This window comes from Myodes glareolus, chromosome 2, assembly GCF_982192425.1.
Source record: "Myodes glareolus chromosome 2, mMyoGla1.1, whole genome shotgun sequence".
NCBI lineage: Eukaryota > Metazoa > Chordata > Mammalia > Rodentia > Cricetidae > Myodes > Myodes glareolus.
The window spans coordinates 6,912,218-6,932,013 of record NC_142027.1 but is presented as its reverse complement, the minus strand read 5'-3'; the positions used below and the strand labels follow the sequence as shown (position 1 = coordinate 6,932,013).

At 48.5% G+C, this 19,796-nt stretch overlaps 1 protein-coding gene across 6 annotated transcripts in view; it reads left to right on the top strand.

Annotated features, from left to right (window-relative positions):
* Positions 1-19,796, top strand: part of Dop1b (DOP1 leucine zipper like protein B) — a 103,953-nt gene that overhangs the window by 7,111 nt on the left and 77,046 nt on the right. For 5 of the 6 annotated variants that reach the window (XR_015000660.2, XM_085685794.2, XM_048422904.3 and 2 more), the window contains 2 exons: positions 14,339-14,520; positions 15,156-15,326. Coding sequence is in view for 5 of the 6 variants with exons in the window: in XM_085685794.2 (XP_085541920.2) it covers positions 14,339-14,520; positions 15,156-15,326 (353 nt within the window). In the remaining variant the exon portion in view is untranslated. Of the gene's footprint in view, positions 1-13,453; positions 13,512-14,338; positions 14,521-15,155; positions 15,327-19,796 lie in introns of those variants that run through there. The other variant, XM_048422907.3, reaches the window with a different exon arrangement.

Here is a 19,796-nt window from a genome sequence, read left to right as displayed (position 1 = left end):
GTGACCGGCCTTCGACAGCATGGTTTTCTGCTAACATGGGTGAGGACGGAGAGGCTGTGCTCTAGGTCTAAAGTATGGCTGGTTTAGATAAAGAGGGACTTCAGTTGTGGGGGGCAGCGGGGTTTTTATAGAGAGGGAAAGGAGGAGCTGGCAGGAAGACAGCCCCTGGGCAGGGACTTGGCTGACAGATCTAATAACCGTGGTGGCATCTGACAGAACACATCAGATGTTCTTGGTTATCCGAATCTAAAGAAAATCCCTTTGATAGTTAACACATTAACAGCTAGGTGGGAGCATTTCTAGTGTAGTCTTTGAGACGGGGTTGGCTTTGATCCTGCAACCCTCCTTGCTTAGCCTCCTGGGTACTGGGACTGAAGGTGTGTGCCACCATGCCTGGCTCGAGGTGGGGATTCCCTTTAGCAGAATTAGGGAGAAGCAAGGGTGGGGTGGGGTGGTAAAGGGGCGCCCCTGTCACAGACTGGTCACCCCCTGGAGGTGTCTGTACTGGTTGCCCCTTCTTTAAGTACTGTAGGCAGCAGAAGCAGAGGATCTCTGCTGAATCCTCTGCTTAGGAAACTGGGGCTCTTGGCTTCAGGGCAGAGGAGAATTTCAGGTTGAGTCTGTGTGCAGCTGGGCTTAGGGAAAGGTTTTTGAGCAGATTTCAACTGGGCATTAGAGAGAGGGAAAGAGAGAGAGAGAGAGAGAGAGAAGAGAAGAGAAGAGAGAGAGGAACTGAAGAAAACAACAGTTTGTACCCCAGTGAGCTGCTCAGGAGAGGGTTCTGTTCAAGTGTCTTGGTAATGGTTGTGTGTGGTTTTGAAATCAGATGGTTCCACAGGTTTCTGAGGAGCGCTCTTTAGGAAATGGGGTCTGAGGTGGTTCCTGAGGTGTGTTGGACAGGATTGTAGGATTGCAGTCTAATGGACAAAAATCCAAGGCCACAGGAGTTCAAGGGACCCTTACTATAGTAAGGCGCAGGAGTTAAAATATGTGTGGGCCTTAAGCAAACTTCCTAATTTTGTTTGTGAGATTCTCAGGAAGTTTTGGGTTTTACAGCTGAAAAGGAGTAAGGTTAAATTCAAGGTTGTATACCCTCTGGTGTTAAGGATGGTTGGGGTAATTTTAACATTTCTCTAGGAAATACCTCCATGGAGGAAGAACCCTATTCCTAGTTAGGCAACCTCCACAGTGAACTTAGTTGTGTCTTATAGTAAGGGTTCCTTGAATTCCCAAAATTCTCTGTTCATCTGGCTCAGGACTTCACCTAGACTCTGAGTGGGGCTCCCCTTCCTTCCCATGCCCCTTTTTGGTTTTCCCCGTCTTCTGTCTGATCTCATAAGGACACCAGTGGCACTCCCTGGGGAAGATGCACCCCAGTGCCACACTCTGTCCTGATGTCCTTTGGAATGGTCTCTCGAAATGCAGTCCCTCTGGAAGGTGTTGGCTATTAGGACTTGAGATAGAAATTAGAAGATCTGTCTGAACTCCAGATGTCTGTCCACATCACAGTTCCAAAGCTCCTTCCAGCGAATGACCAGATGGCTTTTCTCACCCACGAGTAGAGGCTGCTGCGTCCTTCAAGCCTTTTCAGTGCCGGTGACCTGGGGACTTCCTGGTCAGGCACCGCTGCCCTCACAGCCTTCCTGATGCTGGGCTCTGGCAGGTGCTCACACTGCACCCACTCTAAGGAGGGACAGCTGGTGTCCTAGAGAGCGTGGGAGGATTCCTGTGGTGTTCCACGTCTCTCCCAACCCTGAGCAGCTAAGTTGTGCTTTATCTACTTGCTAGCAGCCTCTAATGCTCTCCACCGATAGTGATCAGCTCAAATCCCTGGTCCAACGTGTGGCAGCAGCTGCTGGATTCTGGTGTGTTGTGCCTAGTTCAGGGGTTCAGATGACATCATGGCCCTTATCCAGATTACTGGGGCCGTGCTGAGACTCTGAGGGCATTGCTGACTCAGCTGTCCGGTGCAAGCTTCTCAGATATGACAAGGTTGAGGAGGTTTTTTGAGAAGAGCTTTTTGTCTGCAGAGGAGTCCGTTACACTTTCCGATTTGTGACCAAGATAGCTGATCTATTTTGTGTTTGTGTGAAAGAATTTGTTTGTAGTTCATCCTCTCCAGTCTGCTGGAAGTGTGGAAGCCTCCAGGTTCACACAGACAATTAACTCTCCCGTGACCGATAACCAAACGACAGCAGTGTGTCATCCAGCAGAGTGGAGTTCAGGGTCCAGGAAAGAGATAGTGACCCATTATTGCTCTGCCTAGAAAGCGTCCCCACTGAACAATCCCCAAGTGACTCTGGAGAAAGTGTCATTAGTAGGCAATTTAAGTTAAATAAGGTCATAAGATGGGCCCTTATCTGATAGGACTGTGGCCTTAAAAGAGGAAAGAAAGACACCTCCCTCATTGTCTGCTTTCCCCGAGCACCCCATGCAAAGACACAGCCAGAAGGCGGGCAGGCATCAGCAAGCCAGGAAAAACCCCAAGTCACCAAGCCCCTGGGAGAGGTAAATCTGTGTTGTTAAGAGAAACATTGTACAGTATTTGTAAAGGCAACCTAATCAGACAAAAACAAAGGACAGTTACATTTGGCCGCCTTTGTTGTGAGCACCAACCTTCAAGCTGGTATTTGAGTCCAATATAAACTGTCTGCCCTTTTTAGTGGGCCCCACACCTCCAGCCAAGCCGTATTGACACACAGTAGCCTGAACATTGTTCTACAAACCAAGTCCTTATAAAGACTACTGCTGAGCCGCAACACCAGCCCCACACTATTCAGCGGGATTTGATGGGTTTTGACGAGCTTACACCCCTGTGAGACCCTCCTCACCATCAAGAGTGTGTGTCTGTCACCTCCAGAAGTTCCCTCTTGGCATTTCATATGCACATCACCAGACAACTGTCTCCTTCCTCTTGGTCACTGTAGATGAGTTTGCATTTTAAAAAGTTTTATGTAAACAGACTTGGTGTGGTGGTTGGCTTGTGTGGTAGTTCAAGGACAGCCTCTAGCTCCAGTGTGAGTTTGAGGTTAGCCTGGGCTGCCTAAGACTGTCCTAAGAGTACTGATCTAGAATTGTATAAATGGACACACCCTCTGTTTCTCTTGCTCTGGCCTCTCTTATTTAGCGAAGCTATTCGGAAGGTTACCAAGCTGTATATATTGATAATTCATTTACCTTGTACTGCTGAGTAAGGTCCACAGATACACAGTTTGTGGATCCATTTCCTGGTAATGGACAGTTGAGATTCTTCCAGTGGGTATGTGTTGTTGTTTTTTTTTTGTGATTTATTTGTGTGTCTATGTGAGGATGCCCTGGAACTGGAGTTACAACAGTAGAGAGCTGCTATGTGGCTGCTAGAAATTGAATCTGTGTCCTCTGGATGAGCAGCCAGTGCTCTTAACTGCTGAGCCGTCTCTCTGGGCCCTGTTTTAGTTTGTTAAAGATTTGTGTGTGTGTGTGTGTGTGTGTGTGTGCGCGCGCGCGCAGGTACATGTACATGTGTGTGTGCATACACGTGTGTGTGTGTAAGTGCATATACCTGTGCTTGAGTGGAGGTCAGAGCAAGCTGGGATCACATGGAGTCACAGGCTTGTTAACAAGGGCGCTGAACTACAGACCCTGTTCTCAGGATTGTGCAGCAAGTTCTTTTAGCTGCTGAGCCATCTCTGTGGCCACATAGTTAATGTCTTTAGAGGCCACAAATGGTTTGGCATAGGGATGCACCGTTCTACATCCTGCCATATGTGGGAGCTGCAGCCCTTCCCTGTCCTCAGCTCTTGGTGTGGGCAGACTTGAGCCGCTCTCCAGAGGGAACAGAGTAGAGGCTTACTGTGACTTTGGTGTTTCCCACATGACAGACGATTAGAACGTTAGCGCAGGCCATTATAAATTTATCTTAATCCCACAGGAAAGCAACACAAAGGCAGTTGTAAGAGCCTTTATTGTTGTATGGTGACAGATAATTGGAAGTAACCACGTCAGTCAGGGAGTGCCTTGAAGTATACCGTGATGTGACAGTATAATGGCTGTGTCCTTCAGATGAGGTAGACCAGTTGTCTAACAGGAGAATGTGCTCACAATAAGTGAAGGGACAGAGAAATGAAACAAATGGATTGTTCTACATAGCTCTCTCAGTCCTGCTGTGCACACATGTGTGTGTACTCGCTCATACGTGCATGTAAGTGCAGGTTCCTCGGGAAGGTATCAGCTCCCTCAGAGCTGAAGTCAGCAGCAGTTATGAGCTGCTCAGCATGAATACCGGGAACAGAACAGGCTCTTAGCCACTGGGCACCTGTCCAGCCTACAACGTTCAGGAAATTTTAAGGGCACATTTCTTCCACTCATGTCTTCAGGCACACTGAAAAATGTCCCTGGCTGAGCTGATGGCCCAACAGCCTTTAGTGTGGGAGAATGGGCAGGTGATCTCATTAGGCAGTGATTTTAATGGCAGAGCCTCTGGTGTTTCTCAGTGCCTCACCCCTGCCCTCCCTCCGTGGCTTGTCTCAGTTCGTTCCTTAGTTGCTGTGCGTGTTATTTCAGTAGCTGATCAATATGTGAGGTGCTGGACTGGAGAGATGGCTCAGCAGTTCAGAGGACAGACTGTTCCTGCTTCAGAGGATGAAACTCAGTTCCTCGCACTCAGCCAGGCAGCCCACAACCTCCTGTAACTCCAGCTCCAGAGGACCAGGGTCTGTAGGCTTCAAAGCTACTTGCACTCACATGCACGTACCCACATCTGGACACATACACATTATTTGTTAAGATAAATCAGCCTTAAAAAATGTGTGTGGGCTGGAGAGATGGCTCAGCGGTTAAAAGCATTGCCTGCTCTCCCAAAGGTCCTGAGTTCAATTCCCAGCAACCACATGGTGGCTCACAACCATCTGAAATGAAATCTGATGCCCTCTGCTGGCCTGCAGGCAGACACACAGACAGAATATTGTATACATAATAAATAAATAAATATTAAAAAAAAATGTGTGTATATAGCCAGGCAGTGGTGGCGCACGCCTTTAATCCCAGTACTTGGGAGGCTGAGGCAGGAGGATCTCGGTGAGTTGGAGGCCATCCTGGTCTACAGAGCGAGTGAAGATGGATGCTTAAAAGAAATCCCACACTAGCTCAGAATTGAGACTAATAGAGGGTTATTTATTTAGGGGTAGACTCACAGATCACAATCCTTTGCTGGAATGGGGAACAGCAACTGAATTCCACAGCCAGAAAAAGACCAGACACATGCTTTATATCAGCATAACTAGTATAAGAGGCCACACCTAAGTGGGCGGGTAACTTAACAGCTACTGGTGGTAGGAATTCCTACAGCACAGCAAGTTCCAGAACAGCCAGGGCTGATACACAGAGAAACCCTGTCTCAAACTACAAAACAAACAAACAAAAAAAAGTGTGTGTATGAATAATAGTCAAAGTGTTACTTTTATGCACGTGACAGATCCTTTCTTGCTAGTGCTTCTGGTGACTCCCCAGCTGGATGTCTCAGGGCCTTGGTATGCTGGAAGACAGTCTAATTGGATTGCCATGGAAAGCAGGAGCACTGAGCATGCTCAGTGTGGGAGCAGCAGGTTTAATTCAGACTCCACTTTTGAGTGTGGGGCAGGCATGTGGCTGCCCAGACAACGGCCAGTCCCTTCTCTTCCTTGTTTAAAAGACCCTGTTATGTGTGGAGGTCACCTGGTGGAGAGTTCTGAGGTAGCTGGAGGCAGGCTGTTCTTGTTCTCGGCTTTAATCCTTTTGATTCCGTTTTCCACGTCACAGTTTACTTAGATGTGACCTTGTGACTTCTGGGACCCCTGAGATGTGGCCGGAAGGCTGCAGGCCAGCTTCTGAAAGGGATTTCCTCTGCTTCAAAGGCATAAAAGGAACAAACAGTGTTTGGTTATTTTCGTTCCATTGAGAGTGGGCTATTTTTGTTGTTCTTTTTTTTTTTTCTCTGTAAGCCAGAGATGGACCCTGCTCCTCTGCACTCTCTGCATGGAGTGTCTCAGCCACAGCACAGCGAGCATCTGAGGTGGAGGTGGGCCCTGTTCTGGGCACTGTAAGATGGTTGTTAGCCTCCTGGCCTCTAGTTCACTACATGCCGGTATAGCCGAGCCCCTCCCCCACCCACAAATAAAGTCATAAATGTCTCCAGGTGTTTCTGAATGCCTTTCTGCCAATGGCAACATGGCCCTGGACTTTCGATTTTTTAGGTTACATTATGGTTTTTTTTTTTTTATTTGAAATTGCGTGGTTGGATAGTCTGTGTCCTAACTAAGCCCATCCTTTAGCCAGATGCAAGCTGGAGCCCGGATCCTCTGTGGGCCATGCAGACACGTGACAGGAAAAGTGTTTTGTGTCCTTAAAAGATGCAGAAAATGGCTGAGGGGAGATGCTCAGTTTGCCTGGCATACACTAGGCCGGGTGCAGCCCCGCAATGCTGCCGAAAAGAACGAGGACTGAACTTTGCTGGGAGTGCAGCTCAGTGTCAGAGTCCTGGATTCAAATCCCCAAATAAGAAATTAAATCAGGGCTGGAGAGATGGCTCAGCGGTTAAGAGCATTGCCTGCTCTACCAAAGGTCCTGAGTTCAATTCCCAGAAACCACATGGTGGCTCACAACCATCTGTAATGGGGTCTGGTACCCTCTTCTGGCCTGGAGGCATCCACACAGACAGAATATTGTATACATAATAAATAAATAAATAAATATTTTTTAAGAAAGAAATTAAATCAGTCTTCCCGTGTCTTCCCGTCGCCAGTCCCTGCCCTTTGTCTCACTGAGTGGCAGCGGACTGGACCAGGACTCTTCCTAAGCCACTGCAGGGGCTAAGCCCAGAACTCGCTGTGTCCATGAGTCATGCTCTTCCGGGGCTCTGTATCTCAGCCACAGTGCCCTACTCTTGCCCAAGTGTCCCAGGACAAGCTTCAGAGAGAACAGAGCTGGGGCTCTGATGTCCACAGAGCAAGCCGGGCTTGTTTGACGGTACAGTCCTGCATATTGGTACAGCCTCTCCCAGGCAGCCACCTGTACAGACGACTTGTTTCAGAACCAGGGAAGCGAACAGCACAGAAGGAAGACCAGATAAGATAAAACCAGACCAACACGAATGAGAGCAAGGCAGCCCTGTGTTCACGGAGAGCTGTGACCTCCAGTCCCATCTGGGACTCTGAGTTACATACTTTGGTGTTCTTGCCCCTGGTTGGTCACTGACTGCAAGAACCTGCCCATCTGGCATGCAATCAAGAATCTTACTCCATTTACTTACGTGTGGGGGAGGGTTGGCAGTCATTGTGGCACGTGTGTTGGAGAGAGGTCCCAGCCTTAGACTTAGGTCCTTTGACTTGTCAGCTGAGCCACCTCCAGGCCCCACTCCAGAGCCTTGTGTTCTTGTAGGGAATGGAGCACTTGTGTGGCTTGCCCTAAATGCAGCCAATCTGAAACCAGTCAACTCCAGCTGAGGCGGACACACCTGGTGTGAGGCTCCAGAGACCTCAGGAAGGTAGTGTTGGGGAAGAGCTGACATTCAGTCACTTGTCAACGCTAGCTCCACACGCCTGTGTGACTTCTGAACACTGAATTACCAGTTATACTTTGGGGACTAAAGCCATCAAGGATTTGTGGTAATTCTGTTCTCTGGGCTCAGGCCTTAACACACTGATTCCATATCATATAAGCTTGGCTACAGGTCTGTCACACATGTCACTTGTAGATGACAGTGTTTAAAAAAGAAAAATGGTAGCTGGGCGGTGATGGTGCACACCTTTAGTCCCAGCACTTGGGAGCAGAGGCAGGTGGATCTCTGTGAGTTCGAGGCCAGCCTGGTCTACAAGAGCTAGTTTCAGGACAGGCTTCAAAGCTACAGAGAAACCCTGTCTCTGGAAAAAGATAAAATAAATAAATAAGAAGAAAAGAAAAAGAAAATTGGTGTAGCATGCTGCGTGTGGTCATTCGTTCGTAAATACTTCCCCGTCCTCTGCATCACGCCTAGTGTGAGCTTCAGGCTAGTAGTGAAGAATGTGGCTTCTCCTACCTTCCCTCCTCCCTCCTTACTTGTGGAACTCAGCCATCACCTCTGAGTCTGTGAGTTCAGATGGAGTGATCGCCTCTGTGAGCCCCTACTGCTCCGTTGAGGTTCCCGCCCGTGTAGCTGTACCCCAACAGCAGATTTCTGTATTTAATGAGGCCCATGTCCTCTGGCAGTAGTCAAGAGGCCTGTTGAAAAGAATGGAGCCTGCAGAGCAACACAGCTGTTCTGAGCTCCTGTGGGGCGGCAAGGGAGCTGGAGGTCAATGCTCAGATGGAGAAGTTAAAGAATCCCCACAAAGGGCTGGGGAAGGTGGCCGTGGCTGGAAAGTGCTTGGTGTCTAAGCATGAGAACCTGAGCCGAGACCCCGTGTAAAATGTGTAAGATGGCACTCACCTGTCCAGCTGAGTTTGTGAGTTCCAGATTCAGTGAGAGAACTTGTCCCACTAGACTGAGAAAACACCTGACATCAGCCTGAGGTTCCAGATCACACACACATATACGATTGTAAGCCACACATACATATGTAAGTCATACACGTGTGTAAGCCACACATACATATGTAAGTCATACACGTGTGTAAGCCACACAAAGGGAAGGATCTTCTGCACATACATGGGTAAGTCACACATGCATGTAAGCCCCTCAGGGAAGGGATCTTCAGCACATACATGTGTAAGTTATACATGTGTGTAAGCCACACACACAGGGAAGGAATCTTCCAGACATACATATATAAATCACACGTGTGTAAGCCACACACACAGGGAATGAATGTAAATGAAATAAAATCAGAAGGCAAACAATGAAGAGCAGTGTCTGCATGTGGGTCATGTTTGCTACGTGAGCTCTGTGTGTTTCCTGCATCGGGTTCAAGAACTAGTTTCTGCTCATCCTGAGGGCATACACCAGTAATCCCAGCACTTGAAGACTGAGGCAGGAGGATCGCCGTGAGACCTTGTTTCAAAAATTAAGAATTTTCTGTTCTGGCACATTGATTTCCGTGTCATCCTATCCAAGAGATTGGAAGTCTCCCGTTACTCGTGATGTGTGCGTCTATGTGTGTATCTGTGCATCTCTGCTGTATATGCGTATGTAGGATATGTATACATGTGATATATGTGTGAACTGTGGGTATATATGAAGGGGTGTACCAGTGTGTGTGCATATGCAGGAGTGTGTCTTTATAGGGTGTGTACATGTATGATATGTGTGTTATCTCACTGTGTATTATATGCTGGTATATATGTGTGGAGTGTGTGTACATGTGCAGAGGTGTATATGCATGTGTAGGTTGTATGTCTCCATGTGTTTGCGTGTACTGGTGAAGTAGGATGGATGCTCTCTGTGTCTCACCTCCTTTCAATGTTTAACCTACATGGCCAGCCAGTGAGTCGGTGGCAGCACACTTTCTGTGTGAGAAAACAGCCCTGGGGCACTCAGGTAGCCTGTCATGGCCTGGCAGCCCATGAGGGAGAAGCCCTGACTTGGACCCAGCTCAGTAGGTTAGGTACAGACCCTTGACTTCATAGTGACTTCCTAAGCTCTTTCCCAAGCATTTCCTGTTGACAGAGCGCACTCTGGGAAAATGGTAAGTGTCGCCTCTGCACCTGTCCAGTGTCTGCGGACTGCGCCTGGCCTTTCCTGCCCGTGCCTTTGGGACTCTCCTAGTCCACACCACCAGCCTGCCTTACTCACCACCCCGGCATCAGCTCAGAAAGCCCTGGCTGATATTAGCTGGAAGAAATGGTCTTGGCAATCCTCCTGCCTCTGCCTTGAAAGTGCTAAGATTGTATAGGCCTGAGCCCCTGCAGCTGACTTAATAAAAATTTTTGTTTGTTTGTTCATTTATTCATTCAATTTTTTTGGTATTTTGAGGCAGGGTTTCTCTGTGTGACCCTGTAGTTGACTCAAAAAGAAAATTTATTTATTTATTTATCCATTAATTCATTCAGTCTTTTGATATTTTGAGACAAGGTTTCCTGGAACTTGCTCTGTAGGCCAGGCTGACCTTGAACTCAGGGATCCACTTGCCTCAAGTGCTGAGACTAATGGTATACACCACCATACCTGGCTTAAGAATTAAAACAACAACCCTTTAGCTTCCTAATGGATCTCGCTACGTGAGATGAACAGGTAAATTAACCTACACAGGATCCTCTCCGGCAACTTCACTGAGAGAGGTGCCAGGAAGTGGGTGATGGAAGCTGCGTGGAGAGCTGACTCATCCTGGCCTTGCCGGGTCAGAGTTCACCGACTGAACATAGCTCGGTGCAGCTCAGCCTACAACCTTTTGAGAAGGAAGGTCCTTGTTGACACAGACGTGGAAGCAGTGTCATACTCCCCCCCCCCACCCCCCCGTTAAACACATCCAGCCCTGCGATGGCCCAGCAGTGGCTCTTAGGGGAGGCCAGCGGACCCATTTCTGCAGTTTTTCTCTTGCAGCCACTGCATACCACTGCATCATCTCAAGTGAGGCATGGCACTTGGTGTCATGAGCCTCTGGCCTGCCAGGGAAGTGGGAAGTCCTGGCCAATTTGTTGTTACTCAATATCTGTTCCCGTCCCATTTGGTCTAAAGGGCACTCTGGATGTCCCTTGGCAAGGATGTAACCAAGTGCTGAAGCTCGGTACACCTGCCAGCCTGACTCACTGTGACATCTTATGGCTTTGTTTTTGCTTTTAAAATGGGCATCATCCCAAAGATGACAGACTTCCAGAGGAAGGCATGTAGTATTAAACAGCAACGGCTGCTGTGCATCGCTGGCCTGGTGGGAGATGGATGTTAAACTGGCTTGCTTACATTTCATATAGATGGCACGTGACCCTCTGCAGTAAGCATTATCTTCTGCAGGGGAAGGTTGGACTGTGCCATGTATGTTTGTGTGTGTGGTGTATACATGTGTGTGAACGTGCATCCACACAGAGATCAGAGGGACATGTTGAGTCAGGGTCTCACAGAGAGCCTGGAACTAAACTGATGGCCAGCAAGCCCAAGGGATCCTCAGATCTCCGCACCCCCACCCCTACCTTACCCCGGGGCTGGGAATAGTTTAAACATGTTTAAACATGTTTAAACTATTTTTATTAGTAGTTAAAATACACATAACATAAAGTGTATCCCCCCTACCTTTTATTCTTTCTTTCTTTCTCTCTCTGTCTCTTTCTTTCTTTCTTTCTTTCTTTCTTTCTTTCTTTCTTTCTTTCTTTCTTTCTTTCCTTTTTGGTTTTTTGAGACAAGGTTTCTCTGTATAGCTGTGACTGTCCTGGAACTGGCTTTTGTAGACCAGGCTGGCCTCAAATGCACAGAGATGCATTTGCCTCTGCCTCCTGAGTGCTGGGATTAAAGGATGCATCACCACCACCTGGCTGTTTTACCTCTTTTTAACCGCTCTGAGCACATGGTCCACACTTCCAGATCCAGTTGTATCCTGGAGAAGATTGTGCTGTCAGACCGTGCCATGTTAAAAGGAACCAAAGTGGGGTACAGAAAATCCCTTGGGTGGAACTTAAGTCTTTCTTGGCTTCCAGTCATGAAGCTAGGCCGTAATTTAGCCCTTTCTCAAACTTACATTTTATTCTTTCTTTATTAGTTATTTATTTGGGGGACTGAGAGTCCAACCCAGGCCTTCTGCATGCCAAGCAGACACTACTTAGGGGCATTACTCTTTTGGCCCCAGTTCCTTTGTTTTAAGGTCAATCTGCTGCGTCGATGGATGTAGTGAGGTCAAGATTGTAATTGTACCCCAAGTGTACTTTCAGGAATTCTTTCAGGATTATGTAGCTCCTGAGTGAAATGAATAAGGAAGCTTAATTTCCTGTTGAAACACAGTTTTTCTTTCCATAGAACTGGCTGAAAATGATTTTGAAAACATAATTACTTTTCCCTCCCAGCCCATCAGCTTCTCTGAGTTTTTTCTGTATTTGTAAACTGTTTCTCATGAACTGTGTATGTTACTGGCCAACCAGTATGGGCTTCCAGCTTCCTGAAAATACCCCCCCCCCCCCGTGTAGGCAGAGTTTCTCTGTGTCTCCACAGCTGCTCACAAATAACCACTCAAGACACTTACTGTAAATTGTAAATGATCAGCCAATAGCTCAGGCTTGTTACTAGCTAACTCTTACATTTAAATTAACCTACATTTCTTATCTATGCTTTGCCATGTAACTTTTCTTAGTACAGCATGCCCTTCTTGCTTCTCCCTGTGTTTGCTGGCAACTCCTCTGACTCCACCCTTCCCCTTCCCAGCATTTTCTGTTTGGCTCTCCCCCAACCTTACCCTTGGTAAGCCAGCCAGCTTCTTTATTAAACCAGTCACAGCAACATATATTCACACAGTGTAGAAGAATATCCCACACCACTCTGACCTGCTCTGGGAGTGTTGCTAAGCCCTCCTCACTGAGAAGTCTGTTCCACAGTGACATTCTCATATAGGCTAGAAAGAGCAGCAGAGGAGAAGCCCTTCCTGACCTGGGCCAGGATGCTAGTGTGTGAGAGATGAGGCTGAGGATGGAGGACAAGAGGCTAGCTCTTCATAGGTGACCCTGAGTTCGTGTGGGGGAAACATCTCTGAGACTGGATATGCAGGCAGGATATTGCCTCATCCTGCTGCATGGGAGGCAGGAAGACAGCCTAGGGCTGGGGCTTCCTTTTTAATACCCAAATACTTCGTGTCTTAATGTTTTTCAGCCAGGTTTGATGAGTCATGATGTCAAACACATGCAATTGGGCGCTGAGGTGTGTTATTGGCAGAGAGTGGCAATGGCTAGCTAGGGATGGAGCGTATGCTTAGAATCTCATGTCAAAAATACTGTAGAGATGGCTCTTAGCCCTCCACCGCTCTGTTGCTATGAGACGTGGGTCTCTTCCTTTCTAAGTATATAAGCATATACACAGTATAGATGTCACCGTCTGACCTTTCCTTGAGAGTATTTGCTGTGTCACCCAGGCTGTTTTCAACCTCAGGAAACTGAGGCCAGAGACCTGCTTTGTATTTGAGACCAGCTCTGAACTACATAGCAAGACCCTGTTTCCAGAACTTCAGCTGCAAGAGGTTGGAACACAGGCTCTTTCCATTTTAAAATTGTTGTGACACAATATAAAAGTTAACATTTTAATCCTTCTGAGACAAAGTGTCTTGCTGGGTTGTTCAGGCTGTCTTCAAAGCCTCGAACTTCTGGGTTCCAGCAGCCTTCCCACATCAGCCCACAAAGTCTTTGTACTTGAGGCTGGAGGCGTGCACAGCCTGAACCCACCCTCCCCATTTTCAGGTAGAAAGTCCCTGGGACTGGAGGTGTGCACAGTCTGAACCCACCCTCCCCACACGCTAAATAATAGGTTTTTAACGGTAGAAAATGATTGAGGAAAACACCCAATCAGTGTTGACCTTTGGCCTCCATACACACACAGGCAAATACACATGCCCAGAAAGAAAAAGAAAGTGGAAATGGGGTAGGCCAAGCGGACTGCAGCCGTGCTCTGGAGGCCTGTGAGTGACTCTCAGAAACCTGGGATTTACCCTGTGTGCTCTCAGTACAGATATGTGTGGGCTGGTAGATCGCAGCGTCAGACGGGATTGTAAGACAGTCTCTGGAAATCTCCAAGCCATAGCGCTCTGCCTCTGCTTCTCGATGCCAGGAAGAGTGGGTTTCCTTGTTTGCTTGTTTTTAGTACCCAGGGCCTTGTACACACCCAGCAAATACTTTAACTCTGAGCTGTATTCCCAGCTCTAGAAGCTACAGTATGGAGAACCTGTGTCCTGGGTTCTCCGTCTGCTTGCTGGGGATACTGTTGTTCCACATTTTTCCATGGAGTTCAGATGTTCTCAGCACAGTCCCTAGTTGACAGAGGTGCCTGCAACAGCCCTTCCCCATGTGTGAGCTCTGCCCAGCGCCACATGGCTAGGGAGCTGAGTTGAAGAGTGATGGGGAGTGAGACCCTGTCTCCCCAGCAAACACCCAGGGCTTCTGTGTGCACAGGAGACAGTGCTGTCTATGCTGGTTACAGTCCAGTCCTCCATATCTGTGGGACTGCTGGCCTCCTGGGATAGAGGTGCATACAGCCCTTGTCTGTCTGTGGATGCCATGGTGTCACCAAGAAACCATCTGCTTCCCTTCCAGCATTGGCAGGGCCTATCCAACCACTCAAGGCCCAAGAGTCTAGCTTGTGAGCCTCCATTGAGCCTCCGCACATGGTCCCTCTGGCTCCTCTCTGTGTGCCTGTCTCACAGCCCCACACCATGTTCTGGCCTCACAGATGTGTTTTCCTCTGTAGATGGCACAGCTGTCCTCTCTCTTGCCTTTGCTTGTCTCACAGGCTCTCCAGAGCAACCTGAAGTATTCCCTGCTGCCACGAAGGCTCCTTATCAGCAAGAGACTCGCCCAGTGTTTGCATCCCGCCCTGCCCAGTGGTGTGCACCTAAAAGCCCTAGAGACCTACGAGATCATCTTTAAGATAGTGGGGACCAAATGGCTGGCCAAAGACTTATTCCTGTACAGGTACAGCCCCTTCCCGCTCTAGGATTGTCCTTACCAGGGCAGGCTGTATTTCAGTTCCCAATCGAAAAATGACGGGCACGGGGCTGGGGTCGTCACTCAGTTGGTAGACTGCTTGCCTGGCACGCAGGAGGCTGGGCTTGATGCCGGCACTGATAAGCCAGGTGTACTGGTGCATGCTTGTAATTCTAGCACTCAGGAGGTGAAGGCAGGAAGGGTAGAAGTTCAAGGTCACCCTTAACTACATGAAATCCTATCTCAAAAAATTTTAAAAGGAAAATGGCAATCAAAATATGCATAGGGGAGAAAACCACACAGCAGTCAGTCATCCGACCTTGACCAGGAGATTGTCACCTTCAGAAAGACCTGCATTCAGGCTCCACGCCTTAGCACGCCTTATGCATAAGGAGCAGAATGTCAGGTAGCTCAGTTAATGGTGTCCTGTGATCATCTCAGATCAAATGTGCACCTGTCACCAGCTCAGCGGCTCCCCTTGCTCTTTACTATTCCCTCCTGGGGCTAGGGTGGAGCGTGGCCTTAGACTGTGCAAACCCCAAACCTCTCCTTTGCCCCTGAGCCCTGGGATCTGTGGCCTGGTGTCTGACTGCGCTCACTTGCCCTTCTTGTCTTTCTCAAAGCTGCGGCCTGTTTCCCCTGCTGGCCTATGCCGCCATGTCAGTGAGGCCTGTCCTGCTCGGCCTCTATGAGAAGTACTTCCTCCCGCTGCAGAAGCTGCTCCTGCCCAGTCTCCAGGCTTTCCTCGTGGGCCTGCTGCCGGGCCTGGAAGAGGGCTCTGAGATCTACGACAGGTTGGTGGGCCTTGTGTCTAGTCTGGGTTTGGGATCTTCCACTTCCACTGCAGAAGTGCCAACACCCATGTGATGGGGCTGGGAGGTACAGAGAAGGCAGGGTTAATTCACATTACTCACCACATGACATAGTCCCAAGAACTCACCATGGCACCTTACCAGAGGGGAAGTCAAAGACTAGAGAGATGATATTGATCCTGACCTTGAGAGTCCTATGCAGGGCATATTCCTATGAAGGGCACCCTTTAGAGCCTGGTCCGCCAGGGAGCTGTCCGCAGTTGAAGGGGAGATGCACACAGGTGCACATGCCCTCCTCCTCTGGTGGAGGATGCGTTCCCTGATGGGCACCTCCATTCACAGGTCAGGGAGGGAAGATGGGCAGGGTTCTCAAGGCCACCACAGGGAGCAACAAAGCTGGACAGAGTCCAGAACTGCCCTTAAAGCCAGGTTCCTCAGCAGGCAGGACTCAGCGGGAGGAACCAGTACTGTGCAAAGCAGGGTCCTCTCCCCCTTGTTCTTTATTTTATTTTAATTTTTGACACAAAGGTCTTCTACATAATGTAGCCCCAACTGGTATCTCACTGCAATCCTCCTGCCTCAGTCTCTGCCTCCCAAGAATCATAGGCATGTGCTGCCACTGGACCAGAGCAGAGTCTCTCACATCTCTCTGCAGGACCTGAAGAAGCACTTAACGCTCCTGAGTTCTCAGAGCCTTCTCGTGACAGCTCAGAAGCTGGAGAAAGTGTGCAGTCATGTAAACCGTTGCATGTGCACAAAGCCCTTGCCAAATTCTTCTTTCTTTATAAAGAGTTGCTGTCCATGTTGACTGTTCTGAGAGACGTTGCAGTGATTAACATCACTGGTGATAGGGCCCATGTTCCGGCCTATCTGTGGTGACTGCTGACTGTGCCTGTCACACCCCATGTGCTGGCACCGTGCCTCTCTTGCCTCTGCTGTTCCCAGGCCTCAGACACATCACCCTGACATGCATTTGGGCGGTGCCTGGGGTCCCTTGTAGAATCAAGAAGTCAATCCCAGCCATACTTGGAGTGTTCTTGTAAGCTCCAGAAAACCTGGGGACAGAGCAACTTAGAGCACTGTACAGAGACAGCGGCCCCGTAGAGCACTGTACAGAGACAGCGGCCCCGTAGAGCACTGTACAGAGACAGCGCCCCGTAGAGCACTGTACAGAGACAGCGGCCCCATAGAGCACTGTACAGAGACAGCGACCCAGGCTGTGTTCCTTTGCATCTGCACTGGATTGCACAGACCTAAATAGAGGTTTGCATGTGGACCACTTGCGGCTTTCACTTAGCTCTGTCCTGATTTCCCCAGGGGATAGCTTACCATTATAGTCACCTCTGTGGAGGAAGAATCTGTCTCATTGCCACCCATGGTGGCTAGCACATGTGGTGGGTGAGCTTGGGAGCATGTGGACTCAGTAGTCATGGTGACACAGGAGGGAGCAGCGGGGCATTACCAGACTTCCTGCAAGTTCTTTTGCCTTCATGTTCTGATAACAGGTCTGTGTGTGTGTGTGTGTGTGTGTGTGTGTGTGTGTGTGTGTGTACGTGTGTACCCATACCCATGAGTGTCTTTGTGTGCTAATACATGCATATTTGAGTTTTTACATTCTGTAACAGATTAACACATTACTTAGCTGCCCAGAGGTCCTTCAATCTGTGTTATTCACACTAGAAACGTGTTAAAAATTGGAGTTTTGTTTGTTCTTTTGGTCCATGAATGAGAGTTTGTTTGAACAGTTGATAGCCTTGTTTAATATTGGTATTTTTCCCCAACACTGTTATTTCTTGACATTGAACCAAGAACATGAATTACTGAAAGCCAAGCCGGTGTCTACCACGCCCAGAAGTGGTGACTAGCTTCCCAGGGTAGATGCTGGCCAAGGCTTATATAATCCCTGAGTGTGCGTTACAGGCACAGTGAGTGATCTGGCAGTAGAAGATCGTTTTTGCTATTTCTGTTTTACTCTGAGAAAGAGCTGAACCCTTAAGCCCTTAGGAATAGAACTGAATACCCCCAGCACATAATTCTCATGCACAGACAGGAAGAGGGAGCAGAGTTACAGTGTCCATGTTAGGAGACATCGCCAAGGGCTGGGCTAGACCCAGCTGTGAGGATGCTTTCCATGTAGGTGACAACTTTTCCCTGTTTGCACTTCTCAATTAACACAAGCAAATGGAACTCTTGGCCCGTGACTGACAATGTCACCGTTCTGACTTTCTGACCCCTGGAGGCTGGCATGTTACCTCCTCCTGCCCCAGAACCACACATGTGTGCTTTGCTGCACTAAGAAAAGGAGATTAAAAGGGCAAGTACTTGCCAGACTCCTTTCTAGGAGAAGAGGGAGGGGAGTGCCGTGATGGCTGGAAGGAAGTGAAAGCCAGAGGCCAGGTGTAGAGACAGACCTGTGACCTTAGCCCCAGAGGTGCTGAGGCAGACCAGGGAGAACCAGGAAGAATGGCGATAATATGGGCTTGGAGGGTTGTGATGGTGGTGATGGTTGCTGATGGTTGCTTTTGAATTAAAAGTTTAGGGTTCTGTATTCTAAACTGCACACTGATTGTTTGGGTCTAACAACAGAGGTGATCTGGGGCGTTCTCACATGATAGAAAGTTTCCTAGCTTTTCACCCTGGTTATTTTGCTTTTCCAGAGTGGAGTTACGTCAGAATTAATCTTTGAGACCTTTTTATTTGTTTGTTTAATGTGCATTGGTATTTTGCCTGCATGGATATCTGTTTCAGAGTGTTAGGTCCCCTAGAACTGGAGTTACAGACGGTTGTGAGCTACCTTGTGGGTGGCTGGAATTGAACCCAGGTCCTCTGAAAGAGCTGAGCCGACTCTCCAGCCCCTATTTTTGTTTTTAAGAGACAGGATTTCTCTGTGTCACCGCCCTGGCTGTCCAGGAACTCAACTGTGGAGACCAAGCTGGCCTCACACTCACAGAGATCCACCAGCCTCTGCCTCCCAAAGCTGCCAGCCAGGCCTGGCCTTACTTTTGCAATGAGTACAATGAGATAACACGGTTGAATTTCTTTAGTACTAGTTACCCAGTGTCCTCTGAGTATGGGAAAGGAATCAGGAGAGATTCCTGGGTTTTGATGGTGGAACCTTTCTTGGGGGAAGCAATGCAAATGGCTGGCACCCTCATCCTGTGACTCGCACTTGGAGATGGTCTGTTTTGAACAGAAGAACATGTGCATGCATGGGCTTTATCTAGGGACTTCCTCAGTAATCCCTGGGTAGGGCTCTCAGCCTCACTTAGGAGCATCCTGGCTGCCCGGCACAGAGGCCACCCAGCAGGCTGTGTCCTGGCACACACTGACTTGTCTATCCAGTTTACCACATAATGCAGCTGCTGAGTGGTGCTTCCGCCCAGGGTGATGGCTCAGAGCTGAGCAGAGCCACGCTCTGTGTGTTTGCTCAGCTTTTAATGGAAGACCAATCAATTCCTTCAGCCACAAAACCCTCCTGTATACTTTGCCTAAATCTTTGGTTTGACTTCTACCTCCTCCTCCTTGTTTTTCTAAGATGCAAGGCATCATTTCCTATGAATATTTTATGTGCATTTAAAACTTTCATTAACTTTTCATTCTTTAGCAACTTTATTTTTGGGGCAGGGGTTTCAAGACAGGGTTTCTCTATGTATCCTCATAAATTTATATAATGAATTTTGTCGTTATTTTATCCTCTGACCCTCTCAGGTCTCTCCCTCTCCCACTAAAGCCAGTCCTCTTCCCAAAAAGGCCCTACTTTCATGTCTTTGCTGGGTGTGACCCACTGAGTTTGAATAGGGCTTCCTGAATAACACAGTCAACTTAGGAACAGGCATACCACTGCAGAAGGTGATCCCCGTAGCCCCCAGCTACATTAAGCCCTCCCTTGGGCAGGGGTGGGGCCTCGTGATCCTGCCTTCTCTTGATGAACAGTTGGGAGACCCGACCTCTGCCTGTCTCGTGCAGTGAGCTTGTGAGTTCATAGGCCAGGGCATGTCCAAAGGGTGCTATGTCCCAGCTCTCCACCCGGCCTCTGGCTCTCACAGTCTTTGCACCCCTGAGCTTTAGGGAGAAGGGCGATTGTTCATTCTCTGCACTTGACCAGTTGTGAGTCTGTATTAATCGCCCGGACTCATGTTTAAGAACAAACTCGGTTTGTAATATATAAATGTAGTATATATTCACAGTAATTATTTTTTCTTTTCTTTTGTTTATTTGTTTTTGAAATCAAAAAGCAAGATGACAGTGGTTTATGTGGTGTGGTCTTCACAGTGCTAACTGTGTCCCACTCACCTGGCACTGGGGACTGTGAAGGACCTGGGACACCAGTGGTTAGTGTCCAGCAGTGTGGTCTGCGTACCCACTGTTGCCCTGTGCTGTTTTTACGTGGACACTTCCATTCCACTTTTGCACCATCTCCCCGAGGCAGGGACTCTTGGCTCTGTCTCATGA